Source organism: Heliangelus exortis, chromosome 11 (assembly GCF_036169615.1).
Source record: "Heliangelus exortis chromosome 11, bHelExo1.hap1, whole genome shotgun sequence".
NCBI lineage: Eukaryota > Metazoa > Chordata > Aves > Apodiformes > Trochilidae > Heliangelus > Heliangelus exortis.
The window spans coordinates 17,431,212-17,456,272 of record NC_092432.1 but is presented as its reverse complement, the minus strand read 5'-3'; the positions used below and the strand labels follow the sequence as shown (position 1 = coordinate 17,456,272).

The following is a 25,061-nucleotide window of genomic DNA, read 5'->3' as shown; positions in this document are numbered from 1 at the left end:
TACAAGCCTAATCGTTTAGCGAGCGGCAGAAAGCACATCCTGTACATACATGATAATTTTATTTACATCCTGCTTTTCTTGTGGCTTATTTCTACATTATGTGCATTCACTGATAGTGAGTTGAGCTGATTTTTCTGTATGAATCAACAATACATTTTGGAAAATGTATTGAACTATAGTGGTGTGATTTGGGTGAGTAGGGCATCAACAAACATACGGCACTGCAATACCCAGTCACTTATGGGCTTGTAAGAGCCCACTGTTAGCTTGATTAAAGCAGTGGGATGTGTGTCATCACTAGGAGAAATTACAAGGCAAAAATCTGTGGAGTCAGATTTTCTGTGATGAAAATACCAAGAATGAAATTGTACTCTGAGAATTTCTTACCTGTAAAAGATCAAGAATGATGTTTAGGTGGTAATGATCATATGGCTTTGCTTCACAGTACTGACATGTTTCTAGTGAAGCAAAGTGTCACAGGAGGCATGATAGGTCATTTTATTTAAAAATAGGTAACTCACAAATAGAGTTACTTACACATCAGCAGTTGTACCAGAAATGGACCTTAAATGAATTATAGGATGTTGAGATTTTTTCCTTCTTTTTTTCCCTACACATTGTCAGCTAGCATAGACAGTGTCAAGGAAATACATTCCCTAGAAGAAACATAATGTGGTACAAGTAAGCTTTCTGTCATTAATTCCAAATATCAGTATTCCTTGTAGGCAAGATCAAAATTTCCAAGTCTGTTCATCCTAACTAACGTACAGATTCAAATGTAGCCTTAGACAAAAATACACTGTTACATAGATAAGTTTTATTACATTTAATCAAGTTTTTTTTAGTATATTCAGTGGTTTGATTTTGATTACATAAGTTACATAAAGTGTACTGTGCCTGTTTTACTCTCCCCAGATGCCAATTCTGTCTGTGTGCAGTACTGTATGTATTGGCGTGTTACTTCTTTTAAAAAGTTTAATTACTGATAATGTAATGATACCAGTTGTTCTGTTTCATATATTTTCTCTGTCTCCTTGAAAATATTTTCTTTGCTGGCATGTGAAGTGAAACTATTCTATATTTGTGTACTTTAAGTCCGAAAGGACTTAATTCAACTTCTACTTTTATGTCTTCGGTTGGAGTTAGATCAGCTCTAGATTGCCTGTTTTCATTGTGAGAGTCTCTGTTTTTTGCAGTATAGCAAAACAATATAGTATCTCCCCAGTTACGCATACTATAAGCATTGCATTTCATAACATTTGTAACTTGACATCATGTTGCTGCAGTGCAATGCTGTGTGAAGATTTAGTTGGCTAAGAGAGTTAAGGAAAAATAAAGTTCATATTTAATTTTTGGGAGATGTATGAATTACTTTAGCATTTGAAAGCATGTCTCTGGAGCATTCTTATTAATAGGCTGTATGATATTATGTAGTCACATTTCCTTTGAGAAGTTTAATAGCATTAGGCATTATGTGTATGGATATAATTTATGCTCATGCAATGCTATTTTATGATGCATTTAGAGAAGTGCATCCTTTGCTTAAGGATCCTTTGTGATGTTAATTTTTTCTTATTTGTGTATAGTTTATAATGCACTAAGAAAATCTGAATGTTGCTGTTTAACTAAAATCAATACAATATTATTATCTATTTCCATACCATAAACCAGAAATATGTTCATTACTGGATCACCGAATCTCAAAAATACCTGAAGTAAATGTGTAAGTCAATTTGGTTAGAGGATGCTTTTTCATCTCTTTTTGTTTACTTACTTTTAAAAATTTAAAACATTCAGTTTAACTCATCAGATTCATAAATTTCTTGATGTGTTTATACATATTGTATGTGGAAACAGAGTCATAATTTAATAAAAAAGGGTTAAAACAGTCATCTTTTTGTTGATGGAGATAATCCACCTGAATCCTACTCAAAGAAAATGAAAAAGGTAACAGCAATGTTATACTTCTTTATAGAGCATCTGTCACTCCAATTTTCTTCTGCTTCCCTCCAAAGATACAAGTCCTGCATCAGAAGTCTCCTGTGATGCAGGAGAGCAGAGCTATAAATTAAAACAGTGGACACCATTGTTTCATAATGGGTTAAGAGCAAATTGGTATAAACTATCTGGGAATAAAACAATTGAACAAACAGAAGGAAGCTATGCCACAGGCATAAAGTTGGAAGTGGAGGATCCAGAAACTTGCTTGTGTTTAATGTGTGGTTTGATGGTTTTATGATTGGGTTTGCTTGAGGCAGTTGAGTTTTGGACTTGGTGATGGAGGAAGCTGCTGGAGTCCTGAACTGCTGATTCAGACCCTTTCCCATGTTTGTGCAGCGGTGTAACCTAATATGCAGGAACCTAAATGAGATGAGTAGGATGCTTTCAATCCTTTTGCTGGGTGACAGTATTTGGATACAAACTCCACTGTCATAATGCTGCTAGTACAGATAAGATGCAGCAGGACTAAGATTTGTGAAGGTGCTACAGAAAATCTAACTATTGACCTGGGAGCAACTTAAAACAGTAAAGTGACACAAATATTTACTGAAATCCCAATATGTGCAACCTGCATGCTTTTATGGTAGAGAAATGCTTAATCACATAATTAAGGCAAACTACAGAAGTAGACCATCATTTCTTGTCACAGTGAATATTATATTGCTCTGCTGAAAGAAGGAGCAGGCAAAAAAATGTAAAAGGGGAAAGGACATTACAGCAACACTAATAATTCTCACTTAGGTTCCCTACTGTTTCTTACAGCATTTGACTCCTAATTTGAAAGACTTCCTCTGCTTTGCCTTACTCCCTCTAAGCTCCCCTTGGTGCAAGGCAGTGCAGAGTCATGAAGTAAGACAGAAAGCTTGGTTAGTGATAAATTTTCATTGTGAAGAATACTATGGATGAGGCTATTCCATATTTACATTTCTTGCATCATTTAAGAATGATTGGTAGTTGTCTGAAGCAATCTAGGTTACAGGAAAGAATGCAGGTGCAATGTACTACAGAACTTGAATTTTGACAGGATCCAATTTCTCCTGTTTGGTGCTGTTGTTAAAAGAATGTGTGATACAGAAACCTGGATGTTAAATGATAGCTGCTTCTTGTAAGATATTGCACAGGCACATTTATTTGCAAGCACAGGAATAAACGTACTTGAAATCAGTGAGGAGTAACCGGCATGCCTGGAATTAAGCACCTATCTTTGTATTCAGGCTGTGGCTTGGATGTAGGAGTCCAGGTTAATAATGAAGGATGCCTGTTTTGTCATTTAGACCATCCCTAGGGAAAAGTGCCGCTGGTTGTTTATTTTCCGAGTCATATTGGGAAGAATAAAGTAACGGAGGAGGAAAGCAATTATGTGCAAAAATACAGATCAGGAGATTGGATGTTTTCCATTTTTGATTACTGGTTACTGTTAATATTTGTTTGAAACGGGGATGGTAATTTCAGTTTAGCCCACTGTAAGGATGTATTGATATTGCAAATTAATTAATGCCTTTTTAAAATTTCTGACGAAGGTGGGATACTCTGCTTAGACTTGAAGATATTTGCAGAGGCGCACAGTAATTTAGCCTAATAGTTGACTGCTCGGTTCAACTTGTCATTTTTTCAAGTTTGCCTTTTTTCCCCCCAAACAAATATTAATATTGAGCAAGTGTAGTTGTTAGGTATTCCAGTTTGATCAGTGAGATTAAGTTTCAGCTTTTCTACTGTTATGTTTGAGCCAGAAGTCATACTGAACACATTTGGCTGAGTCCAGTGGACATGTTCACTTTCTGTAGTACTTGTTTAATGGGAGGTTATTTAATTACAGACATTGTGTACATCTCTCAACAGATTCATGTAACTACTGGAAGTCGAAGTTTCTAAGAGACTTATATTTTGTGGAACCATTTAGGATAGAAATTTGCTAGAAGTACTTAATTCTTTTTTATATAATATACACAGACAACTTGCAGTATGTGAAAATATGCCATTTTAAGTCTTATTGAAGCTATATAGTTGCAAAATCTTGTCCTCTCTGCATTAACTCTAGCATTAATATTATGCTTGGAAAACAAATATGGAAAATTTATCCTTTCAAGGCTTTTTTTTTTTTTTTTTTTTTTTTAAACTATTTTGATGTCTTTTATAAAGTTATTCAGAACATAAAAGAAATGGGATTTTTTTTCTTTAATTCCTAAAAAATGTTCAATCTGATGTTCAATCTGACAGGTCCATCTAGAAAATGACATCAGTTTTATTGCTTCAGACAAAATTTTACTGCAGAAAGTCTTAGGGAATATTGAAGGTTATTACAAATAATAATTACATGCAAGTAGAATATATATAGTTTTTAATTAATAGAAACCTGTTGTTTTGTATACTTCATATCTGATTATGTTATGTTGTGTAGTAAGTGGCTAGCTCTTGATGTGATGCTGGACCTTGAAGTCCCTGTTGCATAGTATTTTGTTAGGCTGGCACATTTGTTAGTGGAGTTCAGATACTGAAAGTTGAAGGTTTTTGCTTATTTTACAAACTAGAGAAATAATTTAGAGTCATGGTTATGTAATGTGATATATGATAAGGATCCAGTCAAGGTCAGTTGTAAAGATTTGGATAGCAAGGGCCTTGGGCTCCAGGTGGAATTTACAAAATGGTTTAATTAACTTGACTGAAATTTTTAAAAAGTTAATGAATTGGGGTTCCTTAATTTAGGATTCCCATGATGAGTGTAAGTCTCTTAAAAATTTTTCTGCTTTATTCTGTGGTAATTCTTCTTTACCCCTGATGCATGCACTGCGGCCAGTGACTTAGCAATTCACTTACTGATTTCCGTTAATTAAGCAATACAAATAAGAGATGAAAAAGGAGATAATAAGGTGCAGTAAATTTAATGAACAACTAGTTTTTTGAGCTTAAGATTCAGGTGACAGAACCACAGACATTTGCATTTTAGTTTCGGTGTTATTTTAGAAAGAAAATTCTCTGTTTCTCTGATTACAGTGAACACTTTGAGAGCACAAAGTGAGATTCAGAAGTGGAAAAGATATTAAAAAGCTGTTGTTCACATTTTTTGAATAATTTAGTTTCAACTTAAACACCTTGCTCCTTGTCTCATTAATCTGGACTCACTGAAGCTGAAATTTATGTTTATCTTGCAACATTATAGTCTTAACTGTTGTGTTCCTTGTGGAAATTTCTAGTGCTGAAAAGAATCCCTGTTCCACTACTTCACAAGTAGTACTGGAAATAGATTCTTGAGAGTTTCATTGTTGCATCCACCATTCTGAGAAGATGGTGTGAAATAGATTCAAGTCTGTCTCAGGTCTGTTAAATGTTCTTCTGTAACTGTAGGTGTATCAGAGGCACCAGGGAAGGTAGTATTTTATTTCTTTGCACTTGTCCCAAAGTTTCCTCATCAACATAGAGTCAAAACCTCATGATTCTGATGGGATTTTTCTCTTGTTGGTTAAATAATACTGTATGTTGTAAAGATACCTAGAAAGTAATGATTTTATAAAGGATTGAAAGGAATCTTTCAATGGTGATATTTATTCCTATAAAACTATATTTTTGAAAGTGAAATGTGATTCTTAAAAGATTTTTTCTGACTCTCAGAGGCTAAGGAGTAATAATCAAAATTTATTCTTCAGCAGAATGAAATGATGTATGGATTTCAGAGGCAGCAAGTTAATTTTTTCAAGTGGCTTTAAAGAGTGGAGTTCCCAAGTAGAAGGGCTTTCAAAGCATCTGATGAGTTTAGGTCTTTGCTAAAGAAATACTTTGTTCTGTGTGCTGGTAAAACTTTTAAAATGTTATCAGGGAATCTGTAGCATTTTTGTAGTTTCAGTTCTGTGAGCAAATATGTTACTGTAGTAGCCAGACATGTTACTCAGAATTTAATGTAAATATAATTATACCCCAAAAAAGCTGGTGTCATTTCAGTGGTGAGTTTAAAATGTAATTAAAATGTCTATTATGTCTAAACTTACAGTAAATATATGTGTGTATATGTAAAAACAAAAAAACTCAAACACCTGAAAGCAAAATCTTGATTTAGTAATCATAAAATCAACAAAGAATGAAGGGCTTTTTCTTTATCAATTTGGAAAGAGATTTGAAAAGATCTGTTTCCATTTTCAAGTCTGGTTATTCCAACTTCTTCTCCTAGCCTCCTACAAACATTTATTTGGACCTCTTATCCTGACTATGAAGCTGTAAAGACCTATGAGTCTTACTTAGTCAAACAAATGTATTCAGGCTGTGGTTATTGTGTTATGTACTTTGAAATTTGTATTTCAGGCATTAACATGGACCACATGAAAATGTCCTTTTTCAGTGATGTGTATGTACTGAATATCTGCACCTTTTTTTTTTTTGTAAAAACATTTATGTATACACCAAGGCTTTTAATTCTAAGTTAAGAACTTAACCCGGATACTTTTTGTGTGAGAGAAATCTTAATGGTCACAGAGAAAAACGCTTACCTGCTGTCCAAAGTCTCAGGAAATGTAAAAAAGATAGGTATTATTTCTCCTTTAATCTAGTTTTTGAGGTCTCTTATGGCTTCAGTTGAGAAATTATGTGAAAGTGTAAGCCTGCACACTTAGAATGTTCTGGTTTTAAGTGATTCTTGATGAGCATATTTCCTGGAACACGGTCTTTTTTCTAATGTGTTGTCAACTGACTAGAGAATATTTTGCAGTCAAAATACTGACCTCGCAAACTTAAGACATTTGATGCAATTGTTAACCTCAGTTCTACTCATAGGCAGCTTTCAACAAGTTTAAAATAGGGATTGCTTAGTGAAAATATTTTATTTATGGACTCCTGTTAGGACTGTGTGTAGACAACAGTGTGATGAAAAGACCTTATAAAGTCTACTTGCTTAATATATTACCCCTATAATTTTAACAGAGCTTATTAATTTCATTATTGTTAATCATTGTTCATTGCTGAAGTACCATTAGCACTCAAACTGGAGACGGTCAAAATCCGAACACTGCCAGGTTCCTGCTTATTTAATTGACAGCCACAATATGTATCACAGGACTCAGTTTTTCACTGAATTAATAGAGAAAAGTATTCCTTTTAACTTTCAAAAGTTAAGTGTATTTTTCTGTAATCTGGGTATTTTCTGATGCTTTAAAAAAAATTGATGACTACGATATGTTTTTTGACTAAATCTGTAAGCAGTGGTGGGCTTTATGGGAACTAGATTCCCACATACTTTTGTGGTCTTACTTTAGTACTTAGTGATTGAATATTAAAGCTTGGAATAACATTTTTCCTTTGTGTAGCATGGAAGTGTTTTTTCTTTTATGCATTTTTTTACTTTAAGGAAACTTGTTCAATAAAAATATACATTCTTATATGTGGCTCTTTTTGTTTGGCAGGGTAACTCCATCCTCTGAAAATCCCAATGGTGCTACCTGTAGTGTAAGTCAGGGAAAGCCGTCTTTAAGAAGAATAAAAGGGAGAATACACAGAAGCAAAAGTCTTGACAGCATTGATTTCTGTGAATTCACTGTAAGTACCATATCTTTTACATTTATCCTAAATGAAGTTATGAGAATCTTGCTAATAAACAGTTGTCTCTCTTGGCATTGTGTTTAAATGTCAGAATTAGGAAAGGTATTGCACTTGATGATGTTGCAATTGCAGTTCTACACTGCCAAGTGTTAAGTGGTGTTACTTGTATAATTACTTTTGCATAACTACATTTTTGTTCTTCAGGTACCATTGGATACAAATATTGATGGCAGGTTTTAATTTTGCCACTGCATGATGTGAAGAAAGTAGCTGGAAATAGACTAAATATGAAAAATATTTTCACATTACGCTTTTATATTTAGATATTAGAAGTAAAATAGATTATTTTTTACAACCCCCACAAAATTATTTTAGTTGTATATGGCTGTAGTAGAGAGAAAGAAATCAATGTTCCTATATGATGTGTGTGGTTGTAACACTTAAAAGCTACTATCACAGATGATATCTTACTGCACTTACACAGTATTGGTATAGGCTTTGCTTTGATTACGGTGTGGATATGTTTCAGTGTGATTATGGTTTTGAAGAATTTCTATAGGTGATGCTTTAGAGATGTAGTTGAAATTAGTTGACGACAGAAATAGTTTTTTACAGAACTTTACTTTAGGGGTTGTTTACATTGAGATAATGGAAAGAAACAAATAGTTAATATGAAAGAGAATGGGACATGGAGGTGGATTTTCTGCTATTTTTACTGTTCACAAAGTATTAGAATTATTCTAAACACAGTACGTTTCCAAAAATTCTGTACTGAAAAAACAAAAACTACACCTCTCAACAAACTGGGGGATGGGATTTGGCTGAAGTGGGTTATATTCTGATAAATTAATCATGTTGTTTTGAAATAGAAAAATAATCTCAAAGAGTAAGTTAAATTTTAAACCAGTTATTAAACATGAGGATGAAAGAGGTAGATAGGAAATATGTACTGTCTTTAAAATTAACAAATATATAGTGACTGAGATAGTATCTGGTATTACATGGTTAGAGAAACAATATAACTAAACTTTCAGGTGCAATTTGGGAAATTATCATTATTCAAGGCAAGACAGTGGTTTCAGTATGTTGCATCATTTGGTGTTTTTTACAGATGATGCCAGTATCATAATTGGTATTGTTTTTCTCACAACTGTTTTATTTCTAATTACAAAAATTAGCATGACTGTCTTTGGGACAAAGAGATGGTTGTTTGCTGTTTAAGCAAGTACTGAAATTAGTAGGAAAGTTTTGACACTTGGTGCATTGTGTGGTGTCCAGATACCTCCAGCAGTGTGGGTGCTTCCAGGCCCAGCCCGGTAGCTGTTGAAACCCGGGCAGTGAGCATGTGCTGGGTTAGGTGCTGCCAGTTGCCTGCACTGCCACCTTTTTAGCCAAGTTTTGCTGTATCTGTGCAAACTGTTGTCACAGCAGTGTTGTTGCTGGCGTCATTACCTTAGTGAAGGTTAAAAATTCCTTTGGGTAATGAGGTTACTGAAACAATAATTTTAGCTTGTGTGTCATGGGTCTTCATCTGTGAGGTCTTATTAAGGAGTTTCAAATAAATCTACCTCTACACTTGGGGCCTTCAAGGAAAAAGAATTACAGCCAATGGTAAAAAGAATATCGTGCATGCCATAGGACCTTTGTAAAGAGAATTGTGACAACTTATAATGGGGAATGCCTGTATCTCTAATACAGAAATTATGTATTTGTATAAATTCGCATTGATAGTTAAGTATTGGTAATCAGGAAAGGAAGCTCACATTTTACTCTGAGGTCTCATGTTAAAAGATGATACAAGTTAAAAATGCAGATTTTCTTGCTGCTACATGATTGAGAATCACATTGAAATATTTCTTTTTATTGTATAATAATAATTCTGTTGTTTTAAAATTGTGATTAAAAATAGATCTGAAGAAAAAAATGAGGAAATCAGGATGTTTCCAGAGTGCTCCCAAAACTGAATGTTTTTCATGTTAAGCATCTTTTCTAGTAAGACAGTTCAGGCACTGACAGATCTATTAAATATTTTCAATTTTATTCTAAGTGAGAAACAATGTTACCCAATGAGGGGCAGAGCTTTTTAAAACCTTACAACTGTTTTATGCTGCTATCTATATTCATTTTGTGTACAACAAGGATAAGTATATGGATAAATTATATGAAGACAAAGTCAAAGTAATTTGAGTGGCTGGTTAACTTTTAGTTTTCTTAATCGAGTGGCTGGTTAACTTTTAGTTTTCTTAATCATGTAATGCAAGAGTAAATATGAATGTTACTAGATTGCACTTTACTATTACTAAAGCCTATGTACATCCCTCTCATCTTTTCTGTAAATCTCCTATTCCCTGTCACTAAGCAAATTGTTAGTAAGAACAAACCCTAACACTAGAAAGACATTAAAAATAACTTAAACTTTCTTTCTTCCAAAGTGTGAAGGAATGTGTCCCCTGTGTGAAAGCTCTGGATTTCCATGCAATATGAACATAGAAAAAAAAAATCACAAAAATACTCTATTTTGTACTTTACTGTGACTTCAGCTATGGCACGGGATTCATTGTGGGAACTACATTAAGCTGTGAAACTCATGGAAAAATGAGTTCTTTGCAAGGGAGAGGACAACCAGCAAAGAGCTTATTGTATGTGTAAAATTTCAGCAGAGGCCAAGGAGTGACTTGGAGGGAACACCAGACTGGCCTTCAGGAGGTGGTCTAAGGTGTGATGCTGCCAAGTTCTTTGTTTACCACAGTTAGTAAAAACTGAAGTTTGTGATATTAATTGCTGTCAGTTATACCTGTGGCTCTTAATATGGATGGTGTACCTGAGAATGCTAGAGAGGTTTCTGCCTATAAAACCTTATTATTGGATGGCCTGCTGCTGTAAGGACTTGCTGCAAGCCACAGGCATTCATAAGAAACTGTCAAAGCCCACAAATCCTGATTGATGTGTTGTGTACCTGTTACTATCCCATAGGTGGATCAGACTGTAGTATCCTTAACATGCGTTCAGGAGGTATGAGTTCTCCCTAATTACAAGTGGTTGGAGCCTGCAGGACTTGTGACAAAATCTGGGTTTTATTTAGTAGCCATGTCTCCTCCGTCTTAAGTGGACGGTTTGTAGTAGTGAAGTCTTAGCAAAATGGTAACAAGAGGCAGTGAGAGGATAAAGTGGTGAAATAACATTAAGCCACAAAGTGATAGTAAAGCAGCTCCCTTAACATGTGCATCCATTTTCAACTGCTTTCATCCATTTTTCTTCTATCATGTCATGTTTTCTTCTATCATGTGTGTAGAACCTGTTTTATAGCTCTTTGGTTCTTTAATGGCTATCATCATGCTGTGCTACCCCGGATATTATTCCTTGAAATAGTCAAGCATGCATAAGACCTCCAAGAATCTGTATTTTTTTTTGAATAATGGTAAGTGGTTTTTTTGTAACCCAGAAATATTGTAAACTCATGCTCTAAGTTCCAAAAAGCTCTGAAGAAAAAGGAAACAATAAGATTATCAGTTCCCAGAGAAAGATGTGGAGTATGTACTACCTTGTCGAATGAGTTTTTGTTGTACTAATGTTCATTACAACCATATTTTAACATTTATTACAGTGAAACGAACTCTGGCTTTGCACAAGCTACCCTGTAGAGCAGTAGCACTTCTGCATCCAATTCATTGACAGGGATTTTGTTGCACTAGGCATTGTGCAAACAGTGTTTGCTCTCAAGGACCTTACAATCCATTTATAGCAGTAGGTAAAATGTGACTAACCTTTGATTCTTTAGCTGCATATGGCTCTCAAGCTGTTAAAATCCAGCACTGGTGTTAGGGCTTCTGAAGGTGATGCTGGGATGCAGGTGCATTTTGGGACTGCTCTGCGTGATAGAGCACTGGGGCTGCTGGGGCATTATTCTCATCCTCACTTGTGTGTGAAATGCCTTAGCAGGCTGTGACAGCTGTGAGGTGTATGAATGGATCTTGTGATTGTGACCACATGACAGATTTTGTACATGGCTCATAGGTTTACAAACACTGACCTCCTCTGTAATGGGCACGTGCAGGGAAATTGTTTCCTTCTTTCCCTGTGAGACAGTGATGATGTTTTGTGGGAATGACAGCAACGGAGACTTTGCTGAAAAGATTTGTAAGGAGTTCATCTTTTTAATTAATGCCTAAATTACCTTCTTTTTAATTTTTAATATTGTGTTTCTTTGATTGGACTTGAGAAATTACTAAAATCAGCATGTGAAATCTTGTATTTTTAAAAGAATTTTGGCATTACTTTCCTGCTAAAATCAGCCCTTGTGGAAGAAGGAGCTCTCCTTGGGAATCAAAGCTCTGCAGTTTTTTACAGTATGAAAAAGTCCAGTTCTGCATATTTTTTGCAGGGAGCTGGTGCTAACCTGCTCTGAATGAGCATGTGCACAAGTTTTCAGTTAACCTACAGTCTCAGTGTAGCAGCTCATCTCTGCCGAGCTTCTTGCACCAGCGTGGAATTCCAAGAAATACTTATTTCCAAAATGTTGCAGAAATGTTGAGTCTCTTTCTTTCCCTCCCCTCCATTCTTTTCTCATCTTAATTTTTTCAGATGCATTTTTTGCTGCTTCTCTCCATGTACTGACAAGAAAATGAATTTTGTTAGAATTGCTGTGTCCTGCTGCTCTAGAGGTCAGTGGATGTCAGCATGCAAAATAGAACAGCAACGCAGTAGGGTACGAGATAATCCAAAAGAGGGAAAAAGAGAGACAGCTGAGTACAAAGGACAGTGAGTAAAGTGCTGTGGAATCCTCAACGAAATGGAAGAGACAACAAAGAAAGAGATAATCAGAAAGTGAGAATCAGCTAATGTGTGATTGCCTTTTGTAGGTGGGGAGACACAGGTTCCTTTTAACATAAATTTTTAGTTCACTTTAGCCACTGTCTGGGTATGATACCTTGTATGCTTCCTTGCAGAGGACATGTAGAAACTCTGTATTTCTCTCTGTGCTTGCCTGCTCCCATTAGCAGGATGGAGTGATTGACCTCATATGCTCTTTGTGGGGATATGTATATGTGTGCTCAGCATGCTCTGTGTGCAAGGAGGTTCATGTGCATCAGTGTGCTCTGACAACTGTGGGTGAATGTCTGTACAGTATTTTGCCATGCCTATTGTTACTAGTTTCAGCTTTTTTATAACTTGTAATAGAGTTTCAATTGCTTGAGTTTCATGCATATTCGTGATGACATCCTTATTTCACTTCCACACTCTTTGGTAGATTTTAAAAGTATTTGGCAGGCTGAAGAATCTATTTGTTGTTTGAAATGTCCTTACCAGTACATGGGGTGATTGTTGCTGTGGTTAGCCCAGGCCCTCCACCCCTGATCAAAATGGGATACTGTGCTCTGTTGCTAAAGGACTTTGTAGAGCATATTGCAAGGCAATCTAGCCTGCACTGAAAAGCATGGGTTTATTGCAGTTTCTATTTCATTTAATCTGACCCAAACTCATCTTCCCTTTCAATCATCTCATAAGTGGCTTGTCAGGTGGTAGATATTATTCTATAATTTGATTTTTATATTTTTTTAAATAAAATTGTTCTGGTTTTATACTTTCATTTGACTTGATTTTTCCTGCTGAGTATTTTAACTTGAGTATGTGTCTGTAAAGCTAGTAAAATGATAAATAATAAAGCAAATGAGAGGTATTGGAGATATTTGTTAAGATGGGGACATAAGAACACTGACAGTCTTTAAAAAGTCCTGTAGGTATTTAATCATCTCTGTAGATGTGGAAGGAAGCATTAGCACAGCTGGAGTCTTGTGGATGCCCTTAATTTGTTACTGTTCAGAGAAGTGTGGTTGTTAATGCAGGTGTTTGCAAAAATCAAATCCTCTACAATAGCTTAGACTTGCCTCACAATACTATTGTTGTACTGCAGCTCATTTATTATAATAATTTCATCTATTGATGGATATATGAAAAGAGCACTGACTTCGTATAGCAGTTTTAGCTAGTTTGTTTACTTGAGGAATTTTTAATTATTAAAATTTTTTTTTGTTTAGCCAATTAAGACATTACACAGCTAGTGAAATGTTTACTTTCATGTTTCATTGGTTGAGTACATAGAAAACAATCCAGAAAAATACATATTACTGGTTTTAGCATATATAGAATACAGAGCAAAATTATTTTTTAAAGTAATAATAATTTGGAACAACTTTTGAAATAAGCTGTTGGAAAGTGAAAAAAGGGCAGGCTTTTGATTCTAGGTTACATTATTTATTCTGTCATCTTGCTTTTTATTTAAAAACAATCTCAAATTTTATCTAAGAATTATTCCAAATGTTCAGGCAAATTAAGTCTCAAGCATAATACTAGGTGAAGCTTATGCAGCATTAAGATTAACCTAAGGATGTTAATGATAAATGAGCATGTAATTTCATTTGCTAAATTTTAGATTGAGATTGACCTTGATTTGTGTTTCTGAACTGATGCACACTGATTAATTTATGTTTCTAAATAACTTCTGCACTCCAGTTTACATCTACCAAGGATATTAACTCCATTAGAGTCATTATACCAGCGACTGGATTCACATTTAATATTAATTAGCAATTTATTTTTGAGAGAGTATGTTTTTCAGCTTATTTTAATTTTATCTCAGAATGGCGTTTTGAGCTGGGGCAGATAAAGTTGGGCTGAAACAGTCTTTGGCATTTGTTAGAATAGTACCTGGTTGATTTCTTCAACATTGTGGTACTTCACACATGATTGAGTTGGCAGGTCACTTTATTTCTTAAGAAATGATAAAAAATGTGTAGGCCATCATGTCTGTTTTGTATAATATCAGATCCCTTTTGTGTGGCTGTATAGGATGCTGGTGTACTGTATTCAGTCTCAATATTACAGTTACCTTCCAGTAAACTGAAGCCCCAAGCAGGATGAAGGTCCAATTGATGGTCCTTCAACTAGCCCAGAGATCCAGGGAAGCAAAGTGATGATTGAGAATTAACACCAGCTCTGTTTTTGAGGTACTTCTGTGAGCTCCCTTGAGTGTCTTAATTTCTGTACTGGATTCTGTATGCATCCACATGCTGCTCAATTTTGTATTAAAGTAATTCGATGGGATGACTCAGGAAAAAGAAAAATGTTCATAATGTTCATATAACTAAGCAAATGTTAGTATTTTTTTTTCTTTTCTAAAAAATCAGTGTTTCTTGATATATGTTAAATACCCTAACATTTTGTCAGGTGTTGCATATTTATGTAGTGAGTAATTATTTCTGACCAAGAGAGTTTTATGTGAGTGAATCTGAACTGGTTTTGAGTCTTAAATGCATTTATCTTTCATGCCAAAAGTTCTTCACTGATTTATTTCCAGAGTTAAGATTATTTTGCTCAATCCACTTTCCTGTTACTGATAGATTTTATTTATTTGACCTTTCTCCACTGCTGTGCTCCAGGACAGGCAGAGTAGTTATATATGAGCAAAGACTGCAACAATTTCTGATGCAGGCTCTTAGCTTTGTGCTTAAAAATAGCAAATAACAGGGGTGTTAGTACAAATGGATTTTAAAATATATGAATAGAATGTATATACTTTGATTTCTAGTAGTTTATTTTAATACTTTCATTAGGATGTTTTTTGGGGGGTTTGGTTTTTGTTTTGTTTTGCTTTCTTGGCTTTTGGAAATTTTTTTGCCTTATTAGAACCATTTCCCTTTGAAATCAAATCTATGACTGATTGATTCGAATACTCTTTCAAGTCTGGGTTTTATTATTAAAAGAGAAGTACGTGTTGGTGTTGTTTACAAAAGCTGCTTGGAATTTTCGGTCATGAAATGCATGTCTAAGTGTGGGCACCATTGGCCAGTCTGCAAATATATAACTTCATGGAAATACTAATGATCTTATAGTGCCAGTACAGTCAGCCTCAGAATGCAGTGTTTTTTTGGGAGCTGAATTTTTTGTTGCTACTTTTTCCATCCAAAAATTTGAAATGTTTCCCATGACCTTCAGGCACTTAGTTTATGTTACCGTCTCAGAAACAGGATCCCTTGGTCTGGCAGTACTGCAGGAACTCTGCTGGTTAAGGATGGGAATATTAGTATTTCCTTTCTTAAAATGTGTTTATGTTCTGAAATGAATATAAGACTATTTTCTTACTGAAATATTGGAGTTGACCTAAGTGAAAAATCAGAATCTCTCTACATAACTGATCTACAGAGGCAATAGCCACAGTTAAAATTGTCGTCAGATTTTCAAGAGTTTTGTTTTTGTTTTTTGGTTTTTTAAGAGCCTTTCAGTAATAAATGTGGCTCTCTTTAAATGCCTATCTGTTGGTATTCTCAAAAAGCATCATTTCAGTCAAAGCAGCTTGGCATGAAGGTACTTCTGGAGTTTTCCAGAGGAGCAGGTACAGATTTATTTGTAAATGATGCAGACAGAATGTCTGCAAGTGTTACAGTCACACTCAATTTATTTTTGCTAAGCTCAAAAACCCACTTAGTCAAATATTAAAGGAGAAGCTGAGAGGCAAGATGGGCAAGATCTTCAAATACATTTGGACTCGGAAAAAAAATAACTTCAAATACCTTCTAAAAATATGATGGATAAAATATTAAAGTATTCCATAACTATGACTTAGATACTTGAGACAGAATTCCTACCAGAATGCTCACAAAGTGGGTATTTCACAGCACTGGGTTGTATTTTTTTTTCTTTACACTTTGAAGAAGGTTGGGGTTTTTTTGGTTTTTTTAGAGATGAGAGAATAGTGCGAGTTCTTAAACAGCTGCAGAACATGTCTGTGCAAACTCAGCCATGCTCAAGGTTATCTGCCTCTATCCAGATGCTGTTGTGCATATCTGTCTCTATAAATTATATAAAAATATAAATATACATGTATTATATATACACACACATGTATGCACATTGCATTTGATTAACAGAAATTTACTCAGTAAGGTCACTTTTTGTCAGCGTGTTCTCCACAGAATTTTTGGAGTTTTGTTGTCTGAACTCAGCCTGCCAAATTAACCACTCTCTGCCAGTAGTGAGCACCTCCAAGAGCAGGGCCTGACCTGGAACACCCAGTCCTTCAACAACAGTTGTAAAAATGGCATTGTCACCCTGTCAAGGTCTGTCCTTACCAACTTTCTTTTTCTCTAGTCTCCAAAAGTCCCAGTGTGTGCTCAGGAATGTGTCACTTAGCACTCAAGTAAAATTCTGCTTTTTAAAATCATTCTTCATCATTCCAAGTAATTCTCCATCTAGTCCTTTCCCAATCTGTGTCATCCGAATTTCTGAGGAGTGTGCCTAGGCAGGGAACATCAGAATATGCCTTTAGCAGATGGTTTGGTTTAAGAGGATGCGCCAGCACTAATGTAGAAGAATTGACAGGATATTCTGAGCAAAAAGCTTTTAGAATATGTGCTGTAGCATAAGGTTTTGCTGCAGTCACTGGAAAAATATTAAAAAGAAAAAGTTGTTAAAATAATGAAAGTATAATTCTGTTCATTGGAAGTTGAAAATGAACTATATCCCACACAACACCAAAGTCTTCAACCTAAATGTAGGATAAAGTAAAAACGCTTGATTGTAAGCATTTTGTAATTCAGACTGCATGAATTTGCAAAAATGTTGTAGCAAACTTCTAGGAGAATGTTGGGTAGTTTTAAACACAATAAATATTTTATTTTTTAAGTCTGGAGCTGTGAATTGGAATCAGATTGTTTCTAATCTGTACTTAGACTAAAAAAAAAAAGAGTTAGAATGCGTTAATGGAATAGGGCAGTTAGTGCGGGCTGGCTCATCATTCTTGCAGCAAGAAAGATACTTTTAGTTTGCAGATATTCTGGTTTCTTTTGGCACAGATGTCCTTTTTGTCCTCTGGCACGGTTTTTCTTGATTTTTCGAAGAAATAATGGATGTTTGTTGCCCATCTATATCTAAGAAGAGCAGCTTGCTTCTCCCACTGGTATAATATGCCTTTGCTTATTGCTCTGCAGTATTCTGTGAGGGAGCATACAGGACTGGATAACCTCTAAAGAGCAGCTGCCTTTGGATATTTGGCACTGTTATTAGCAATATACTATTGGGATCGGAGGCTCCTGTAATAAATTTAGCAATCTTGGCTGCACTATCTTTATACTTATCTAGCACCCCTCAGAGATAGAGAATTTGAAAAGTACATCTTCTCTTCTCACTGTGGTTAATGCTACTGCATGGGTAGGAAACAAATAATGTGTTTGTGTTTTTATGGAGATGTGACATTTAACTTCTGATGCCTACTGACTTCCTCCAGCTGCATGCAGTGTTTTCTTTCATTGCCCTTGAGGACAGCCTAGGGGAATGGGGCTGAAAGTTTCTTAATGCCAAAGAAGGGGAAAAATCAGCCAGGAGTTGCCCCAGTGCTCAGAAACCAGAGAATTCTTTTTCAACCTGCTTTAAAGGTAAGTTAGGAAGAGACAGTATTCAAATCTGGGCGATATGCTTTTCAGCAAGGTTTTCTGCAGCTCTTCAGATAAAGGGAAAATAAAGTCACTCCAGTGTAACATCGAGATCATGCAACATAACCTTACAAACCATAACAAACAGTTAGTTTTCTCCCCTTCTTGGGACTGCAGTGTGTCCTTGGCCTGGTCATGATGCATGTAGAAAAGGATGCTTGTGAATTCACATGCATCAAAGGTGGATGGTGCTTGAGGAGCCCAGACAGCACTTCTATCGTGATTTTTTTTAGGTATATTTTTTACATGGGGACATGAAAACACAGCTTTGTGAAGTCATGATTCATTTACTCTAATGAGACTGGAATGTGAAACTCGCGAAGGAACAAACCCTCAGCACCTGGTGAAAGCTTGTCACAATTTATAATTGGATATGCAATCTATAGTCTTTGATTCCTAAACATGTGATCCCTATGAAACTGGTTGACCAAATTAACCAAGCTCAACTTACTGGGTTATCTACCAGTGTTTGGGTAACCAGAGAAATAAACATCTTTTCCTTTTTCTGTGTAAAAGATAATGTAGGGGTGGCCTAAATCAGGCTTTTTCACACTGCACCACCTTACTGAAAGATTTTTCCAGTAACTGCACGTAGTTATTTCCTTTGTGTACACTGGCACCAGTTTCGGGCATTATAACAAAATAGCTTTTGATGCCTGGATGATTACTACTGAATCAAGTACTTGTAGAACAATAGCATACAAGGATACAAGCACCCAGAGCTGACCTGTCTTCATTTCTCCACTTTGTAGCAATCCTTCTGTATGTTCACAGGCAAACTAGAATAAGCTCAGGCACCTGCCCAGAAATGTGATGCATTAAGCTTAAAGTTTTGTAGTCGTAATGTCATATTTAGATTATTAATTCTTCCTGAAGTACCTCTTGCATGGATTCTGATCTGTTCCTGTGCATTCTGTGAGGGAATCCTGCAGCTTTAAGATGCGTTCACGAAGAAATACAATTTGGAATGGAAAACAGACTATTTTTTACAACAAGTGCAAAACCGGGAAGATAATGGATGAGTCAGGAGGATTTGTTGGACTTGGTCCCAAACACCTAAAATTCCCTGACTGGAGCTTTGTTTTTTCTTCTACCACTGCAAACTTTTCTATTTAATATGGTACTTAGAATGGTGCCTGCATTCTGTGGAGCGCTCACAAAAGCAGTAGCGCACAGTTTGCAGTGTTAGACATCTTGTGCTGATACATACTTTCTAACAAAGATATACTGCTATGGGCAGCTACTGCAACTCTAAGTTACCAGCAAAGCATTATAGGTATCTGCATGCATGCCAGCAGAAATCTTTCTTAAAAACATTCCTATTCTGCTGATAATCTGGGCTTTTCAATATGGAGACTCTTCTTTTTTCCTCAAAAATTTGATAGGACTAGCACGGTATGCAGGTTTGGGATGAAGTATTAGGTATCCTTAACTAGATCATATTTAATGATTTCCAAAAAGATCAGGGGAAGATCTGCAGTCATATTTTATCCATCAATGGTTTTCTTAACTCAGGGGTTGCAGTGGCTTCTCCACTGATGTTTACATCGCTCATCTTCTATTTCTTGTTTTCATCTTCAGCTTTTGTGGTTCTTATTATTTACATCACAGTAGTACTTGGAGCACCACCTTGTTAGCATCAGTTTCACTGTACCAGATCTTCTACAAACACAGAAGAAGATTAAATTCTCTTAACATCAAATATATTGAAATATGTTAAAAAATAAAATAATGCAGATGTATCGACTATGAGGTACAGATGGCTTATCATTATAGTGGCAGTTTGGGTTCCCCTAATTTTATCAGAAGCAAGGCACTGCATATAACTCTTAAGTATTTGCTCTTCTTCTTTGCTTTCATGCAAAAATCCTAGAATATTAAATATTTAGGACAGTGAGCTGAATTTGTCCTGAAATCACTTTTTTTCGGGCCCTGTAGTTACTTTGGCAGTAAAATATGGACACCCATACGGCCTCTTCTGTGGCTACTCTAATTAAAAGTGGAAGTGAATGCTCAGTACCCTGTCAATGGGGTAATGTGTATAAGGATATTAGAATGGAGCCCACTGAAACTGAGGGGTTGTTGGCAGACCAAAGTGAATAGGAAAAATGTGGGACTGAACAAAACAAATGTGCTGTAGGGGAGCACATGGGAGAAAACTTAGCTAGTGAATTTTCACCCAAAGGACAGTCTGGAATGTTTGTTTAAAACTCACAGTAGAACTATCATTCAGGAAATGCCTTGAGTAAACTAAAGTACTAAAGTAATTTTGAGAGGAGGAGGACAGAGTAATAGCTTTTTTTAAAAATATTTGCCTATTGAAAAAGGAGATTCTGAGAATATTAGTTGTGATCACTTCATTTATAGTTCATAATGTGGTATAAGAGGAGAGAGCATTCTGTTTTAAGATTATTGCAGGGATCCTAAGTCTCAGACAAAGAAATTTCACTTGTAATGGTACAGAGAAAGCAAACAAAATTCAGGAGGACATTTAAGAACAGAAGTAGCGACCTTTCTAATGTAACTGTTTCAATTTTATGGGGTGCAAAGAAGACTTCTCAGGCAGTTCTTTGCTGATGAGGGACAGGATGACCAAGAGAAAAATGAGACCCATTAGTGGATAGTTTTTATTCTCCCTAACAAATGAGCCCGATCTTGGATGCCATCTAACCAAAGATGAAAATTACATAACCTGTGGAGATGCTCAACATGAGGAGTTGTCTTCCTAACAGCTATTGTTATTAGATACGCTTATGGAGGGAGGGTAGAGGGTTAGGAAATCCTTCTTGTACAGAAAAGTTTCTGGGGCCTTTCTGATTGATGAGGTGCTATGGAAGATAGAGAAATGCCAACATGTATGCTGGAATTGTATGAAAATTGACCTGATGTTGAGAAATGTGCTGTGTGAACTCTCATATAGGCTGAAGTCAGAAGTGATCAGTAATTGCCTTGCTGCTTATGAGAAGAAGCCTGAAGAAGTACAAAAATTCCAAGACCTCCTGTTTATTCAAGATGTGAGTGTGTGTGTGTGTGTGTGTGTGTGCACATGCACCACCTTTCCTGCAGGTAATTACTTTATTTCTAATGATGCTGAGAAGGAAAAACCACCTCTGCCACATACCATATATAAAAATGATAAAATGAATGCAGCCATTTATACTTAACTGAGGAGGCTTTTAACCAAGTGGAATGGAATCTGAAAACCAGTGAAATCTTCCTCTTTGTTAACACAGTGCATTTCCATAGTAATTTTTGAAAAACACCAGTAGGGTGCATAGTTGGGCTGCACAGTGATATGGTGTTGCCTTTTATTCTAGTTTTAGTCCAACCTTTTTGATATATGTGGTGTGGGGTTTTTAAGTTCTTGGGAAAGGTTTTAATTGGTTCCCTCCCTTGTAATGTAGGAGCATCTTTAGAACTTGGCCATAGTATATACCAAACTCTTGATAAGAAAGGACCAAGACATTGTCAGAGTTGAAAAGATGTGAAAGACACCTAAACCCTGTACCTTTGAAGTCACTAATGACTCACAGTTTTGACTGACTGAATTTGGCAGCATTTGTGGTATTTTGGGTATATTTGTAGAAGCCCACAGTAGTGGGTTTTGTCATCCTTTGTATTCAATAATTCAACACAGATTTTAGTCTTTGAAATTGCTAAGAGTCCTTTTGAGATCTTTTCAGGAGTGAGAGTTAGCTTTGAATTACTTGAAAAGTATTATTAAATAGATTATGTAAAGAAAGTGTGATCTCCTTTGGAGGTTTTCTATTCTTTAATCAGTGGCAGAAAGCCTGGGAGCAGGGCCAGAAGTAAGGAGTTGGCAGGGACTGTGCCTCTTATAGAAGAGGGAAGGGAATTTGGAGTCTAAACCTAAGCAGACAAGGGGATGGAGGAGAATAAGCCAAAACCAGGGTGTGCAGCTTTGAGGAGAAGGGGCAGAAGCAGTGGGAAGCAAGGCACACTGACAGCAGCCTTTTGACCAAAGCAGACTGTACCATCTCTGTCACAGCTGGAGTCAACCTGCATGTGGTCTCCAATTGCAGTCACCTGCCCTTGTCCTGTCCTTAGGGACAGCACTCTGCAGAACTCAGTCCCCACAACATCATCTTGCTTCTGCCCCCTCAGTAGCAGGTCCCTTGGGACAGGGTGGTGGGCATGCAGCCCTACAGCTGTTCTGCTGGGCACTGGAAGAGTCTGTCACAAACCTCTGACAGACCCTCTGTGCTGTAAAGGGGCTGGAAGAAATTGGATTTTTGTCTTGTTTTGAGGGAAGAATTGTCTAATCTAGCTGCTAGGACGAGTCAGCAGAAATAACCAAATATGGGCAAGATTTTACGTGTTTGGTATGAGGGTGAATCACTTGCAAAGCCTGGCAGAGTCCAAGTACCTGAATGCCAGTAAACTGGGTTTTTATAAAAGTAAATCACAGAAATTAAAGGTTTGACAAAGATTTTAAAGAAATTATTCTGACACTCAAAGGATGGATATTTATCTAAGCATGTGTACTCCTCTTTTATTAAGCCAATTAAAATGTATTTAAGATCAGGTAAATTAATCTTTGAGGATGGTATTAAAGTATTACACAGCAGTATTGTCAAATCATAGAGTAGTTTGGGTTGGAAGAGACCATATGGCAGAGATGCTGTAGAAATCAGATTATGTAAAATAGAGAACCTCTAGTCTTTTTTTTTTTTATTTTTATTTTTTTTTAGAGTATCAGAGCTCAGATGGTTCAGATAGTTAAAAATCTAAAGAGTACTGTTGAAAGGATATCAAAGATAAGGTAGAATTAAACTCCTACAACTCCTTCTCGGGGTTGTGTCAGTTTTCTTCAAAAAGTAGCCAGTGAAATTTAGTTTGAGGTAAAGCTCTTTGAGTATTGTCAGAGAAGTACTAGAAATAATATTGCTGCAGTCAGTTGAAATGCAGGTGATCTTTGTTGGGCTCTTGATACCAAGGTAAGGACTTCAAACACAATTTTTTCCTTTTTGAAGAATTTTTTTATTTGCTCTGTAACTAAGATAGACTAATTTTCTGTAAGCAATCCCTTCATGAATCATAGGGGCAGTTATGGTGGCTTGCTCACTCCGACTTTGCTTATCTATGATTTTCAGTTTATCCAACTAAACTACTGAACTAGATAATCTAGGGTATTTCCATGGGGAGGTCTACTGGAGTTTTCTTAGTAAGAGCCACTTCCTTTTCTTTTCTCATACTGCTGCATTTTCTCCCAGTCTCCAAATCTTGTGCTAATTAGCCTCCTACCTGCCTTTTCCCAATGCCAATTCTCACTGTCTCACACCGTGTCCAGTGCTTGAATCCCCTTCCTTCTGTCTTATGCTGGCTGAAATCCATCTCTCTGCATGCTAAATATGGTAATTAATTTTCTCATACTCTGGACTGATACATAAAGTTGTTTTATCTAATCACACATATTGGCCATGTATTTTCTTATTAATACATGTGCTTTGATATATATATTCTGTAATAGCATGGGAAAATTAACTTAAGAAGCCATATCTTTAAATACATGCTTCTCCATCATCCCTAGAAACTGAAAGTACCAGAAACCCAGAAATGCATCATGAAGCAATCCATCTCTGGTTGCATCCCTGCTTCCCCTGTCCATTTTCAATGCAGTCACAGTTTTGTCTTTGAAACTGGAGGAATGTGCAGGGAAGGGAAAGTCATAATGTTAGTGGGCAATGGGATAATAATGTAAGTCAGAACTGTGCTGTTACAATGTGCGTTGGAGTGCAGAACAGTAGAAGGAATTTGTGCAGAATAGTAGATTGCATTAGGGGTTACAAGGTCTATGTAAGACATCATTAACAAATGACCACTTCATCCCTAAGGAAATTCTGTGTAATCTGATACTGTCCTCTGGTTCTGCAGTTCCCTTTTTAGAAGGAATGACACTGAAACATTGAATTCAGGTGAAAACCCATTTTTGTTTCCTTTAGGAAATTACAGTGACTTTAGTACTACTCTCCATCCCGTTCCCTGTATATTTTAACACTGTGTTACCTTTTTTCTGGCACAATGGTCAGATGTTTCTGCTGAGCTTTCTACAATTGAATCATAAGTCAAAAATACACTTTTTGGAACTCTCAATTTATTTTATTTTAAATTTACATTACTTGCTATTTTTGAGCATTAAGTCTTATTTATCTTTTATATTGGCTGTTGAGCTTGATTGTTAAAGATTTATGGAATTTCTCATGGCACTTTTGATTCTGATGTGTCAGTTGTTTTATATTATTTGCGTATATTTTTTAAACTTACTACATTGACTAAATCTCCTAGAAATAGTAATGATGTATGGAGTAATTTATTGCCATAGTATAAATCAACCATTTAGTTTTATTTTTCACTTTAAGTACAGGCTTTGACCCAACATGATGATTTTACATCAGGCTAAAATGTGCATCATACGTAAGAATGAGTATTGTTTAACAAGGGATCTAAAATATTCCTCTGCTACTTCAGCACAAGAGGATAGTTCTGTGAAAAGCATAGGTTTTACAAGTCTTAGCTAGCTTATTTTAGCTAGCTTTTTTTTTTCTTCCCATGTTTTAAAGGGTTCCATTTTATATTAATTCAGTAGACCAAGAAACCATATGCTGCATTTAAAAAAAAAAAAAATTGGTAGCATCTACCAAACCTGTAACCCTGTGAAGGTACTTGACAGTCATAGATGCATCCAGAACCAAAGTGAGGCATCTTGCTCAGTGAGGGCTTTTCACTGTCACTTTGGTTTTCCTTCAGTTGCTCTACCACTTACCTCATTGCTTCAACAGAAAGGAAACTGCAAGCAATAGTATAAATGTAGATGGATATTTATATTGAAAAAAAAATCATTAATTGAATTTTAATCCTTTAGTTCAATTTTGTCAGTGTCTACTTGTAATCTTTTCTATTTTTGTCTTTTCATTGCCATATAGTGTTCAGACCTCATTAGTGCTGTCTTGCTTCACTTTTAATAGCTTTTCTTTAAATCCATTAATACTCTAAATGGGATTACTCTGATGTCCAACAATCAGAAGGGAATCCTCT

General features: G+C 35.9%; 1 protein-coding gene across 16 annotated transcripts in view; it reads left to right on the top strand.

Moving 5' to 3' along the window:
• The window catches only part of TJP1 (tight junction protein 1), a 184,553-nt gene that overhangs the window by 29,612 nt on the left and 129,880 nt on the right, over nt 1-25,061 (top strand). For all 16 annotated transcript variants that reach the window (XM_071755005.1, XM_071755004.1, XM_071755003.1 and 13 more), the window contains one exon: nt 7,386-7,518. In XM_071755005.1, coding sequence (XP_071611106.1) covers nt 7,386-7,518 — 133 coding nt within the window. The remainder of the gene's footprint in view (nt 1-7,385; nt 7,519-25,061) is intronic.